This window comes from Antechinus flavipes, chromosome 2 (assembly GCF_016432865.1).
Source record: "Antechinus flavipes isolate AdamAnt ecotype Samford, QLD, Australia chromosome 2, AdamAnt_v2, whole genome shotgun sequence".
Classification (NCBI taxonomy): domain Eukaryota; kingdom Metazoa; phylum Chordata; class Mammalia; order Dasyuromorphia; family Dasyuridae; genus Antechinus; species Antechinus flavipes.
In genome coordinates this window covers 354701825-354716101 of record NC_067399.1, presented here as the reverse complement: position 1 = coordinate 354716101, position 14277 = coordinate 354701825, and the positions used below count along the sequence as shown (strand labels likewise).

Genomic DNA, 14277 nt, shown 5'->3' with positions numbered 1-14277 from the left:
TTTCATGTGGAAGAGAATAGAGTCCAGAAAGGTTTGCAAAACACTTAATTTCTGGATCTTAAAAAGTAGTCTAAAGATATAAATTTTGATGTGACAGGGTCAAGTCTATACACAGATTAGTTGAAAATTAATCTATTAATGATATGAAGTATGGCTTGGAACAGAGAGAAACTAAAGGTGGAGAGACCATTAGAGGGTTGTAAGGTATTAGAACCCATTCTAAGGTAACAGTAGAATTAGAAAGGAAGGAATGGATTCTAGGGATATTGCTGTTTCCTCATCCATAAAATAAAAGGATTTAACTAGATAACTTAAAAAACTTGCTAGCTCATGGGCTCCTAAGTAATAAATAGAACACATACTTGCATGTGTGCGCACACATGTGCACATGCACATACACGAGATTGATGAATACACAAGAAAAAGATAATTTTGAGATTTTGAACATGGATGACTTACTGAATGGTGGTGCTGTAATGACAACATTAAAAGTCATACTACCCCAAAATATATGATTTTACACCTATAATGACATTCATCATTTAGATGACAATGTTTTTGTATTGTCTTTTGATCAAGTTTCAAAGAATCACTTTTAGGCTTACTAAAATAAATATTTGCCAAAATTATTCAATATTATACAAAACTTAGCAGCAAAAACTGATGACATCTATTTTAAATGTTCTTAATTTTTTATGAATTTTGATTTCATACTCGCTGATTTTAGCCTATTTTTATTTATATTTAACCCACTAAATTAATGTAAATAGCTACCTGATACTTACATACTGTGTTTCCCCAATAATAAGACACTGTCTTATTATTTTTTTTTGGACAGAAAAACACCAGAGGGCTTATTTTCAGGGGAGGGCTTTTTTTAATGAACATTGACAGCAATTTTAATAAACAGGTAAATGTGAACAAAAAAAAAGTACCTTTATTCAATAATGATCATGTCATCTTCTTCAACAACATCGTCATAAGTGTCCATACCCTGAATTCCATCCTGGATGTCTTGCGCCTCTATTTCCTTCAGAAGAAGTGGACCCGATCTGTCATGTCCAGCAATATAGCTCTTTTTAAATGAACATGTCTTGTCCAGGTAACCTGCTCGTAGTGCCTTGGCAACACAGCTGTCAGTAATTTTATCCCATGACTTCTTCACCCAAGTCATGACTTCTTGCAGACAGGGCTTCCACAAAGTTTCCACCTGATTTCTTTCCATTCTATTTTCAATGTAGTCATTGACTTCCATGCGCAAATGGTCCTTGAATGGCTTGTTTATTGCAATATCAAGGGTCTGGAGATAGGCAGTCATTTCTGCAAGAATCTACTTGATCTATTCTTCTCTCTGCAAGGAAGTTCTTCATTTCTTTAGCATGGTGAGTGCTGGCTGAATTCCAGATTATCAGACCTCTTTGGTTACCTCGCATAATATGTAGCAGCATTAAATCAACCCACTTTCTTATAAAGGCTTGTGTACACCAGGCTTTTTCGGTTTCAAGAACGTAAATGCCTGATACACGTTCAATCTTATCTTTCTTGCCCTTACTGATGATTGGAGGTGTGGCTTTCTTTCCATCCAAATGAATTGCCAAAACACAGGCGACCCGTGCACTTTCATAGCCAGTGGTGGGAATGTAGATTGATGTTGCATCCTTGTGATGAATTGTTGTTTAAGATCCTTGTCCCATAAACACTGCAGTTTCATCCATAGCAATCATATTGCAGGTTTGGTACTTGGAAACGTCGATCCTATCAATAAAGGACTTGAATGCAAGTGCACATTTAATAACTTGAGCATCTTCCAGCTTAAACAGTGTTGTTGATCTTCTTAGGGACAGTTCATACCATTGAAGGAAACCATCTAACCAGTGTTGTAATGCTTTGAATCCTTCTGAGACCATTTTAAACTCTGGTGCCATTGAAAGGGCAAATGCTTGAATATCAGCCCTGCGCACAACCAAGGCCTTTGCTCTCCTGTCAGCAATCTATTCACCAATGAGGATCTCCAAGTCAGGATATAAGGGTTGCCGACCTGATCCAGACCTGCGCTTTTTCCCTTTTCCCTCATCCACCTGTTGATTGAGGTTATTATAATCTGCTCTCCATTTTCTGACCATTCGAAGATCCAAAAATTTTTCTTTACAGAAAACTGCAAGATTCTTGCCATGTGACTCCTCTACATTTGCTTTCTTGTACTCAACAGTATAGCTCTTCCTTTTTGTACTCATGTCCGGGGGTCAAAACAGACAGAATAATAAAATTATGACTATCAGTCCTTCTTTTCACTCCATCATGCCCCTCAATAATGTTTTAACCCCATCATGCTCCCTGAGTGCTCCTTCTATCCTCCATGATGCCCCCTGAGTTCTTTTATCCTCCATCACGCCCCCTCACTCCCGCTTACATACCGGGTTTTTATGTTAGCCCTGCCTCAGCTCTCCTCCCCGGCACTGCTCTCAATGACGCCAGCAAGCAAATCACTGGGGAAGAACAGGATGACACACTCACTGCTGCAGCTCTGATTGGATGCAGCTCAGAGTGCGGCGTGCGTTTCACTCAGGGGGGAGGGAGGAGGGACGGTGCATACAGAGGGTACCGTAATGTAGCGTGTAGCGCAGGGATCACCTTCACTACAGTAGTAATCTCAATAGGGCTTATTTTCAGGGGAGGGCTTATTTTAGAGGAATCTTACACAGTAAGGGGAGGGCTTATTTTCGGGATAGGTCTTATTATCGGGGAAACACAGTAGCTATCATAATGTATGTGGCAATGAACAAGAAAAAACATATCGGTTTTTCTAGGATATGAGCAGGATAAGAACACCATGTGTTTGTCATGGTGAAAAGAATATTTTGCTTTATATTCTAATTGTATTACAAAGTGCTTTTATTAGTCTGTATTGCACATCTTGCCGTACCTCTCCTTATCCCTACTTGTTATAAATAATTATATCTGTTGTGTGTGCTACTGTGAATAATTAATTTTCTTTAAAAACATAATTTAAAAGCAAATTCCATTTTAGTATGTACTACCAAGAAATACTTTATTTCTTATTATAAAACATAATTTTGGCCACTTTTGAAATTTATTCAGAATTGTTTTAACTTTTTTAAAATTTCTATTTTTTTTTTGGCTTTGGCTTTGGCTTTGGCTTTTTGAACATTTCTGGATTCTTTATTTCTAGAAGGTAAATATTTACACATTTATTTGAAAATTGCATTAATCTGTTATGGATGTGTATAACAAAAATAACATATTTCTCTTTTGTAGGAAAAACATTTCAGCTCTATTCCCATAATCTAATAGCCTTGTTTGAACAAGCCAAAAAACCAGGATTAGCTGCCCATATTCAAACTCACCGGTTCCCAGACCGAATATTGCCAAGGTACAAAAATATTGATTTTGTTATTTTGAGAAATAGTCATTTTTTTTTTAATGAACTTGTTTGTAAATCAGGAAAAAATGATAAGAGGAATTCCATTTAAAGTAACTACAAAATGCATAATATATCTGAGAGTTGATCTGCCACCACACAATAAAGATTTATATATGTACATAATTACAAACATTCTTAAGAAGGGAAATGTTTACTGTGACTGGTGTATGTCCACACTAGCTCTCTGGAGGATCTCAGATCAAACCTTGGTCATAGGTGGAGGAGTGATGAAGGCAGGAGAGCCACCAGGAGGATCTCTGTTTCTGTCTCCATCTTCTATGTCTCCCCTATATCTGAGTCCTCTTTTGTGTCTCCTCTGTATTCGTGTCTGAGTCTGAATCTGAGATCCAACTTGAGGTCTCTTTTCCAGTCCTCTCAGCCCCTTAAATACCTCAGTCTGATTGCATCATTACATCACACCAAGTGTATGCCAACTGGAGTGATTATATCATTACATCATACTAGAGTGATTACATCATTATATCACACTAAGTATATTTGAACTAGAGAACAATTATCTCATCAATCACACTGAGTAAACACCTTGCTGTAAATACCTTTGCTTCAGATATATCTTTCCCAGAGTTCCCCCACTATCTGCTGTCCTCTACAATATCTGTACTAGTTAACTTAAAAGTGATTATGATGCCTAAATTAATTCATGCATTTAGAGCAGGCAGTACTACTTTAATTTAAGAGCAAATTTTATCAAATTCTGTTAGTTTCTAAAATTATAGAAAACTATTAAAATGTATTTCAGTAACTAAAAAGCAATTAACAAGAAAAAAATATGAAAATGTTAGGTAAGCAGACAAAATCTTTAATTAAGGATTCCTAAACAAGTAATAGAGGCAATCATAAAAGATAAAATAGACAACTTTGACTGTGTAAGGAATGAAATTAATATAAATAGAATTAGAAGAATCATAGTGGGAAAAAATTTGCATTAGGTATTGTCAATAAAAGTTTGATATTGACACAATATGCAATGTGTAGAATGGGAGCTACATCCCAATGGCTGAGTGGTCAAAGATATAGCATTCTCAAAACAATTGCATATTAAAAAGTCCATTTGAAAATATACTCCAAATCATTATTGATGAAATTTAAATGAAAACATATATAATTTTATTTCACATGTGGAAAATTGACAAAGATTGGCCAAAACATGATGAAATAGTCAATGTTGGAGGTCTTATAGAAAGGCAAACACATTCATATTCTGTTGGATCTGTGAATTGGTTCAGCCATTTTGATTATCAACTTAGAATAAAGTACTTAAGTGATTTTGATCAAGCAATTATACTTACCAGTTATATATCTTAGAAAAATCAAAGATAAAAACAAAGACTATTGTCTAAAAGTCATTGTATTACTCTCTGTAGTAGCAAAACACAAGGATTAGGGGCAGCTAAGTGGAGCACTGGATAGACTCCTGGGCCCCAAATCCGAAAGACTCATTTTCCTGTGTTCAGATCTGGCCTTGGACATTTGCTGTATGAACCTGGGCAAGTCATTTAATCCTGTTTGTCTAAGTTCATCATGTGCAAAATGAAGGAAGGCAGACCACTCTTGTAGCTTTACCAAGAAAACCCTAATTGAGGTCTTGAAGAGGCTGAAACCATCAGATAAAAACCATTATCACAAGCTTTGGGGGAATGGTTGGGAAAAAAACAAACTCTAAGGTGGATGAATGGATTGGAATATTATTTTACAGAGAGCCAAAAGATTACTTACTAAGCCTTAATATTGGATACATTGTCAGATTGGGTCACAATATCAGATGCTTATGCTTAATTGTGTTTTCTCTTAGAAAGGACGATTCAGGCTGAATCTATCTGTGAGATTAGAGGGTAGTTCCAGAAGTTTCTAATATAAAAATAAAAGACATAAATATAACATTTTAAATCCAAATCGATAGAAGAAGTATTTTCTCCAATAATCATTAAAAGAAAATCTAGTTTGTGTTTTGAAAAGTAGAATATATCTTATCAAAGAGGATAGCAGAGTATTTTAAGATCTTTTTATAATTTCAGGAAGTTTGCCTTAACAACAAAGATTCCAGATACAAAAGGTTGTCACAAATGTTGCATAGGTGAGTAAAAATATGCTTTTTTAATTGGATGATAAAGGCTTGCATTTAAATATTATTTGAAGAGTGTTCCAAATAATGTTATAGAGTTATTAGGGTTTTGTGTTTTCTTTTTTGGTGACATCTCTGGGAGATCATAGTATTAAAAAGTTTGAGGACCATATATTGTTATTTTATGTGTATAATTCTAAATGCATTTTATTGTCTTCCTCTAAGGACTATATTTATCATGGTTTGATTTGGTTTGGTTTAGCTTGATATTATACCTTTCTTCATACCATCTGAATCAGTTGTTCTTGAAGGAAAGTCTGACTTTTCCTTTCTCCCCATTGCCAGTTCCAGACTCCCTTGCACTACTGTCCTCATTCATTCTCTTTTGAGATCCCCTAAATTTAAATCTTAGCACTCTGTCTAGATCTTGGTTCCTGATATCTACTGGTCTCCAAGATATTCTTGTTCCCTTCTCAAATGAATTCAATTGCCTGGCTCAAAGACTCCCTCCACTACCATTCCTTGACCCATTCTGTGGTACTTCAATATATACATTGTTGACTAAAATGCCCTTCATTCCTTGATTCACCAAAGTTATGACCTCCACTTTGATTTTGCTATCATTCACACGTAATGAAGTTTCTTTAGCTGAACGTAATATATAACTCCCATCTCTTTCTGTACTTTATTCCTCCAAAACTTACTTTTCATTTTCTTTGGACTTTTTGTCTCTCTATTCCTTAGTACTTTAGGCCATCATACTGGCTACATTTTCTTTCCTTCCAAATATCAACACTCTAGTGAACTAGTTTAATTCTATCCCTACTTATATTTATAAATCACCTATCACAGTACCAGGCACATAATAGGTGCTTAATAAGTGCCAATTCTCTCCCTTGTCCTTGCCATTCAAATTGATATACTCATACTTCATACTGACCTCAACTCTGGAATATTAACACTATCTTCTACATCTCCTGCCTATATGCTCTTGAATAGAACCATGCTAACTTGATCCACTACATATTTACAGTAGCAAATCTGAAGCAAGCCTTTATAGAAGCAAAGCAATTTGTTTTACTCCATATTGGATTCTCTGTTTCACAAACCATAATAGTTTTTTTTTTTTTCCCTGAACTTTCCCTTCTCTCTTAAAGTTTTCCATAGTAACCCTTTCATCTGGGGACTTCTTATTTTGCCCCATCTTTTAGCAAGAAAATCAAAGCTATTCATCTGTGAGTTTTCTCTTCTCTCCTTCTCATGTAGTCCCTTTATGTCATCTATTGCGAGTTCTTCTTTTATTCTAGCCTGTGATGAAGTGGTCCTTCTTGTGAAGGCCAGTCCCTCTACATTAATCATTGAAATCTCATCCCATCTTTTCCAGAATATAGTTTCTATTGTCATTCTCTTATACCATTCTTCAATCTTCCTTCTTTTCTTATTTATTGGTTCTTTCTCTGCTGTCTACATTCAAGTATCACCCATCTTCTAATGAATTTTTTAAAATCCCATCATCTCTGATATTGATAATCATCCTTTATCTCATCCCTTTTTCAGCCAAACTCCTTGAAAAAGTTTAATTATTGTCTCCCCATTTCCTAACCTTATATCTCCTTCTAAACCTGCTAAAATCTGACTTTCTTTCTTCCGACTTAACTGAAAACTTTCCCTCTCAAATTACCCATAATCTTTTTTTTTTTTTAATTTAATTTTATTTAATAATAACTTTGTATTGACAGAATCCATGCCAGGATAATTTTTACACAACATTATCCCTTGCAATCACTTATGTTTCGTTTTTTCCCCTCCCTCTCTCCTCCCCCCCCCCCCCAAGATGGCAAGCAGTCTTATATATGTTAAATATGTTGCAGTATATCCTAGATACAATACATATTTGCAGAACCGAACAGTTCTCCCACTGCACAGGGAGAATTGGATTCAGAATTACCCATAATCTTTAAAAAAAAAATTTATTCTGAATTTAAATACCAAAAAGGAGTGTTTCTATATACATGGTAGAACCTTAAAAAGGATTCTCTATGAAATTACATCACCACTGAATAGCTTTTTTGAGATTATATAATTCTATCTGTTACTTTGAAACCTATACTGCTTGTTTCTGTTTCCTTCTAATTTCCTCCTTTTCTGTACATTTTAAAGAAAGTTTTAATGGACCTTTTATTTTGGACATCACTGCTTCTGTCCCATTGAAAATCTAGTGGAAAAAAGGGAGGAACTAATTCTTGTAACATAAATATAGTCAAGTTAAATGAATCCACACAGTGACAGTATTTAAAAAAAAATCTTCTAAATTTATTCATCAGTTATCTGTCAGGAGGTGGGTAACATGCTTTATCATAGATGCTCTATAGAACATCATGATTGCATTAATTTGAGTCATTAAGTTCTTTAAAATTATTTTACTTCCCAGTGTTGCTGTCCCTATAGAACATGCTTTATCATAGATACTCTATAGACATCATGATTGCATTAATTTGAGTCATTAAGTTCTTTAAAATTATTTTACTTCCCAGTGTTGCTGTCCCTGTATAAATTAGTCTCTGGATTTGCTTATTTTATTTTGTATTAGTTCATACTACCAAGAATTTTTTTTATCTCTTCATTTTCTGTGATACAGTAATGTTCCATTACTTTCCTATGCCATGATTTGATTAGCCTTTATCCTATGTGAGTTCTCCTTAGCATTTGATAATACTACTTTGCTCCTCTATACTCACTTTCTAATTTTCATGACACTGCTCTTTCCTAATTCTTATTCTCATCTGAACAGTTCCCCATATTTTGTCCATCATCCACATTATTCCCAATAACTGAATGTACTCCAAGGTTTTCTCTCTTCTTATGCTTTCTCTTTTCTTTCTGTACTCTTTCACTTGATGACTTTAACATTTCCCATGGTAATAATTGTCATTTGTGAAGATGACTCCAAGTTTACATATCCAGCCCTGTGCTTTCCTCTGAGTTTCAGTTCCATATCATCAACAACTTTTATTTCAGTCATTTTGAACTGGATTTCCTTTAAATATCTCCAACTCAGCATGTCCAAATCAACTCATCTGTCTCGTCCAAACTCATTCCTCTTCCCACCTTTCCTCTTGACTAGAACTACTGTCTTTCCAAACATTCAGATTCCCATTTTGGTGTTCTCTGTGCCTCTCTTTTCACCCACTCTACACATTTACCTCAGATGCCACCATTCCAGTTCAGGCCCTCATTCCTTCTTACCTGTCTTATTGAATTAACCATTTAATCTTTCAGCCTCAAGTTTCATTTCAATTCCTCTTCCAAACCAAACCTCCTACCAAAGTAATTTTCCTAAAGCTTAAGCCTGAACATATCATCCCTTTATTTGATAAATTCAGAACCTTATTTCCCTTTGGATGAAATATAGACTCTACTGTTTGACATTTGAAGCCATTCTTCCTTTTCCATTTTCTCGTATATATTTTAGTCCCCTCCAAGTACTCAACCTGTATCCTGGCCTGCTTGCTGTTCATCATACACAGTGTTCTATCTACTGTCTTCATAACTTTTTTTTTTTTAACTAGCTATAATCAGTGTTTAGAGTGTTCCCCCTCCTTACCCTCTGCCTTTTGAAATCCTTGACTTCATGACTCAACTCAGACATCAATTTCTACATGAGATATTTCCTAGTCTTTCTCACTGAAAGTACCTTTTCCTCTAAGGTTATTTTTTTTTCTACTTAATATATATTCTTTATATTCCTACCCAGGTGTTTTGTCTATAACTATTATCTATAAATAGATAAATAGATATAGATATTCATGTCATTTCCCTTCATTAGAATATAAGCCACTTGAGGGATTGTTTCACTTTGTTTTTACATCTACATTTTCATCATAATGCTTTGGACATATTAGAAATTTAATAAATGCTTGATTGCTTATGTTTTTGTTCTGTGCTTGTTTTCTGTTTATTGAGCTACATAATATATAAAAGCACCCATACCCCCTAGTACTTTATAGCTTAAGGTTATTAATGCACAGATAATAATGATTTTTGTAACAACACTATTGAACCTTTTTTATTGTTGAGGATTCAAGTAAAAAAGAGGAAGAATAATCTGAAAGGCATTTTCTCCTTTTAACTTATACTGACTGCCAAGAGAGTTATGATGGTCAGCTTTAATAAAAGGCAAAGTGTTCCTTTTAAAAGTATGTAAAGTATTTGAATTTTGAAAAAAGGACATAAGTGTATAATATTAACACCAAGAGTAAACTTGATTGTCCTTATTTTGTTTAGTAGCCTCAAACAATTCTTTAAAGACTGAGTTATATTTAGTTTGTAATATTAGTTAGCGATCTCATACCTAGGAAATAACAGCTCATTGATATATTATCAGATTAGCTTAATAGAAACTTTTTAAAAAATCAATCTTTAATAATTGTTTCCAGCATTATTTTTCTATTGTTAAGTGATAAGAACATTATTTTGTTTGGAAAGATCTTTTTAAAGATAATTTTACTTTTCAGATTATCTAAATATGTTGAATACACGAGAGTAAGTTTAAAAAAATAATATAATCATTTTTAACATGTTTAACATATATTGAATTACTTGTCCTCTAGGGGAGGGGTGGGGAGAAGGTAGGGAATTTTTTGCTAAACAAGGTTCTGCAAGGGTCAGTGTTGAAAAATTACCCATGCATATATTTTGAAAATAAAAAGCTTTAATAAAAAAATATGATCCATGTCTGTTGTTTGTATTCTGATTCCTCTTCTCTATCTGATGAATAAGGACATTCTATGAATAGAATTAACTTTTTTTCTAAATCTCAGCAAACCTCAGTCATATCAAATAATAAACTTTACTTATGCATTAAAATACATTTACTAAATATTTTTTAATAACAATATAACAATAAGGCCAGATTTCATCATTTTCTCTACATTCCACAAACATAATTCATTGATACTCTTTTTTTCTTTTTATTAGCATATCTGTCACTACCTTTTTCTTCCCCTCAAATTTTCTTTCTTGTTGTGTTGGACCTGAGTTCAAATTTGGCCTGAGAAACACTTACTAGCTCTATATTCTTAACCACTTTTTGCCTCAGTTTCTTCATCTGGAAAATGAGGATAATAAAAGTATCTACTTCACAGAACTGTTGGGAAGATTAACTTGAGATATTTGTCAAATGTTTAGCACAGTGCTTGGCATGTAATAGGAGCTCTATGAGTAATTTTCCTTTTTTCCTTCTTGTTAAAAAACTCTTTCACAACAAATTAGAAAGAAAACAAAATCTATACATTAACCATGTCTTAAAATGACTTCTTGTTCTGTACATCTAATCCTTCACCTCTTTGCCACGGGGTGGGAAACCAGTCATTTGAAGTTAGTTCTTAGGTCTATCACAATTGTTTTCCTTTATAATACTGCAATCATTATACAAATTGTTAATCTGAATCTTCTTACTTTAACTGCATCCATTCATACAAATCTTCATAGTTTTCTCTCATTCTGTCATTTTCAACATTTAGTATAGTTACAGTAATCTTCCATTACATTTGTATACCCTAATTTGTTGAGACATCCCCAATTAATGGATACTCCCTTTGTTCCACTTCTTTGCTGCAACAAAAGTGCCCGTTTAAACGTTTTTGCATATGAATCTTTTACCTCTCTCTTTCTTTGATCTCTTTTGGGGTATGTGTATAGGGCTATCACTGGGTCAAAGACTATGTGCAGTTTTTGTGAATACAAGTTTTAGATTCTTTCCAGAATAATTGATAAGCTCTTAATTAACCAAGATTTCTTGGAGGACCTGGTATTTGATGTAACTTTAATGGATGAGGGAATTCTTAGCAAAGGGAAGGAACTGCATGAGCATAGACATAGAAGTGAGAGTGCAGCGTATTTGAAGAAAAAAACAGTAATTCATTTTGACTAGAAATGAATGGAGGAGGATAATATGAAAAAAACTTGGATATTAGTACTTTTAGATTTGTCATTTCTTGTTATAATTAGGTGATATTCATAGTTTTATATTTCTTTCAAGTGAGAAATCCTTACACAGGACACAAGTACCTCTGTGGAGCTTTGCAGTCTGGAATTGTTTTGCTTCAATGGTATGAGCCAATGCAGAAATTCATGTTGATAAAGGTATATTCTCTATATTTATAATTTCTTTTCTGATAATTTAATAAAGAGTTGTTATTGGTATCAAAATTTTATCAGAATTAAAAGTACTGTGTCTTTTTCTAAACTTCCTCACTAATTTATTCTTTAATATAAGTAAATTTAATTTTATTAAGCTAATATCTTTAGAGAAAATTCACATTATTGAAGATTGAATCAAATCATATAACACATTTTTAGAAACTTACATCATGTTATAAGTTCTGTTAAAAGTAGTGCTTTCTGGAATTACACATTGAAGTGAATACATATTTGGTATATTCATTAGCTGTCTGAATAATAGAAAAGAAAATATCTTAACTAAAGCTCTTTCATTTATTTTCCTGCAGCACTTTGATTTTCCTTTGCCAAGCCCTTTGAATGTATTTGAAATGTTAGTGATACCAGAGCAAGAATACCCCATGGTGTGTGTAGCTCTTAGCAAGGGGATTGAATCAGGTCAGGTTGTTCAATTTGAGACAATCAATTTGAATTCCGCATCTTCATGGTTTACAGAAATTGGTGCAGGTGAGTAGAGTTCTTTTCTCCTTTTAGAATGTAAATTGTTGTTTGTTTATTTTGTAAATGTAACAAAAGCAAATTTAACAAATAAACATAACTGGTTTTAGGTTTTTTCCTTGCCTACCTCCATAATAAAGAGAAAATCATTTAAATATAATTTGATGCTTTAATCAGGAATTTGTGTCTCTTGTATTGTAATATAAGATAATTTACTAAGGAAATTTTGCCAACTTCTTCAAACATTATAAAGTATTACTTAAGTTTTTTCAAGAAGTTAAATGTTTTTCTCCCCACCCCAAGGTATTTTTCCATTCTGATCAACTGTTCTGGACAAGATCACTTTTTTGTGCTATTCTTTCTAAGTAATTAGACATTTCCCTTTATACTTTAACTGCTTAATCTAATGACTATATTCTGTCATAAAGAGCATACCCTTAGACTTTGGCATCTTTGTCTTTTAAACCATTTCAAGATGACTACAGATATATAGTAGATTAAGCTAAGATCCTTTGGGCTACTCTTGAAAGGTTGGAAGAGGGAGAAGGGCAAGTCTAATGGATAATCGGATCTTTGTTTTCTTTGTTTACACTAGTCTTTTTCACAGTGCTGTTACCAGAAATGACATTTAGTTGAAAATTACTTAAAGTTTTAAATTACTTGAAAAGTTTCTTCTTTGTCATGAATATGAAATAATATAACAGATCCAAAATAGGAATTAAGCCTATAATGAAGGAACTCCCCCATACAAGAGCAGCACCTTCTCTGAAACTTTATTATTGGATATAAACTAGCCTACCTTTAATCTCTAATTTCATCTTTTTTAATAGTTTATTATTAGAATTATAACTAGACCTTGCAATTTCAACTATACAAAGGAAACTTCCTCTAGTTAAGTACTTTTTCTGCAATTTGAAGTATCCCAGAATTCCTGGATGATAGTGGGGAACTTGGAATGTCAGAATGTTTCAGACACAAGTACATATCTTCTTGACTTTAAAGCCAGCTGTGTTCACTAATCACATTGCATCTCTTCATGATTGTGACTTATTGTAAAAATCTCTTGATTTCCAATCCTGATGGTCTTTTCCAAGTTTTTAATCTTGAAATCTGTGCTGCGTTTAACACTATTGACCATCTTCTTTTCCTGGACCTTCTCTGGAATTTCATGACAATATACTCAGCATATGACAATATACTTTTTCTTCTTCCTTTCTCCTGTGCAAACATTCATATGGTTCATCATATGGGTCACTAGCTATTGGTGTTCTCCAAGGGTCTGTCTCGAACTCCCTTTTCTCCCTACTTTCTTTCTTGAGATTTTCATAATTTTAATTGGCATCTCTGTGTAGATGACTCAGAACTCTATAGTCTCTCCTTAGAACTTCAGTCCTATATCATCAGTGAATGAAACTGATGGGATGAAGTATTTCTCAGTATTGAGAAATGTCACATGATCCCTATAGGTCAGGAAACTGAGGAAGTCACATGATCACTATTTCCAGCCTTGAACCTTGGGATGAAGGAAGTTAGTGAAGTTACAGGAAGTGAGATGACCCATAGGAGGCAGACAACATTTGTGACTATTGGTCAAGGATGGTTACTTCCTTTTAGTCTATCCAATGAAAAAGCTCAGGTCTTTTCCTTTTTATGTCCTGGACAAGTCAGAATCTGGCCAAGTTCCAGATGTGACATGGCAGGAGGTGGGATAACTACCCAGATATGTCTGGGCCTCTCTCTGCAGGGATTAAATAAATGCTTTCTTTTTGCACCTGAAGATGTTTGATTAGTTAATTTGGGAAAGGGGGTCTAATACCCATCCCACACATCAGTTTAGGACATAAGATCTTAAACTTTCTATGTCAAAAAGAGAACTTAATATCTTTTCTCCGCCCTCTCCTAAATCCATTCTTCTTCTATATTTCTCTTTGTTAAAAGTACCATCTTTTTCATCTCCTCAATTTATATCCTCAATGTCATTTTCAACTCTTCCTCTTCCCTCACCCTGTATTTCAAATTGCTTCCCAAACCTTGCTCCTTCTATTTCTGTAATCTCTTCTCTTCTCACAAAACT

The 14277-nt window shown here is 33.9% G+C and overlaps 1 protein-coding gene across 5 annotated transcripts in view; it reads left to right on the top strand.

Moving 5' to 3' along the window:
- The window catches only part of MAP4K5 (mitogen-activated protein kinase kinase kinase kinase 5), a 207881-nt gene that overhangs the window by 160298 nt on the left and 33306 nt on the right, over positions 1–14277 (top strand). For all 5 annotated transcript variants that reach the window (XM_051978085.1, XM_051978086.1, XM_051978087.1 and 2 more), the window contains 4 exons: positions 3277–3391; positions 5479–5537; positions 11566–11669; positions 12035–12212. In XM_051978085.1, coding sequence (XP_051834045.1) covers positions 3277–3391; positions 5479–5537; positions 11566–11669; positions 12035–12212 — 456 coding nt within the window. The remainder of the gene's footprint in view (positions 1–3276; positions 3392–5478; positions 5538–11565; positions 11670–12034; positions 12213–14277) is intronic.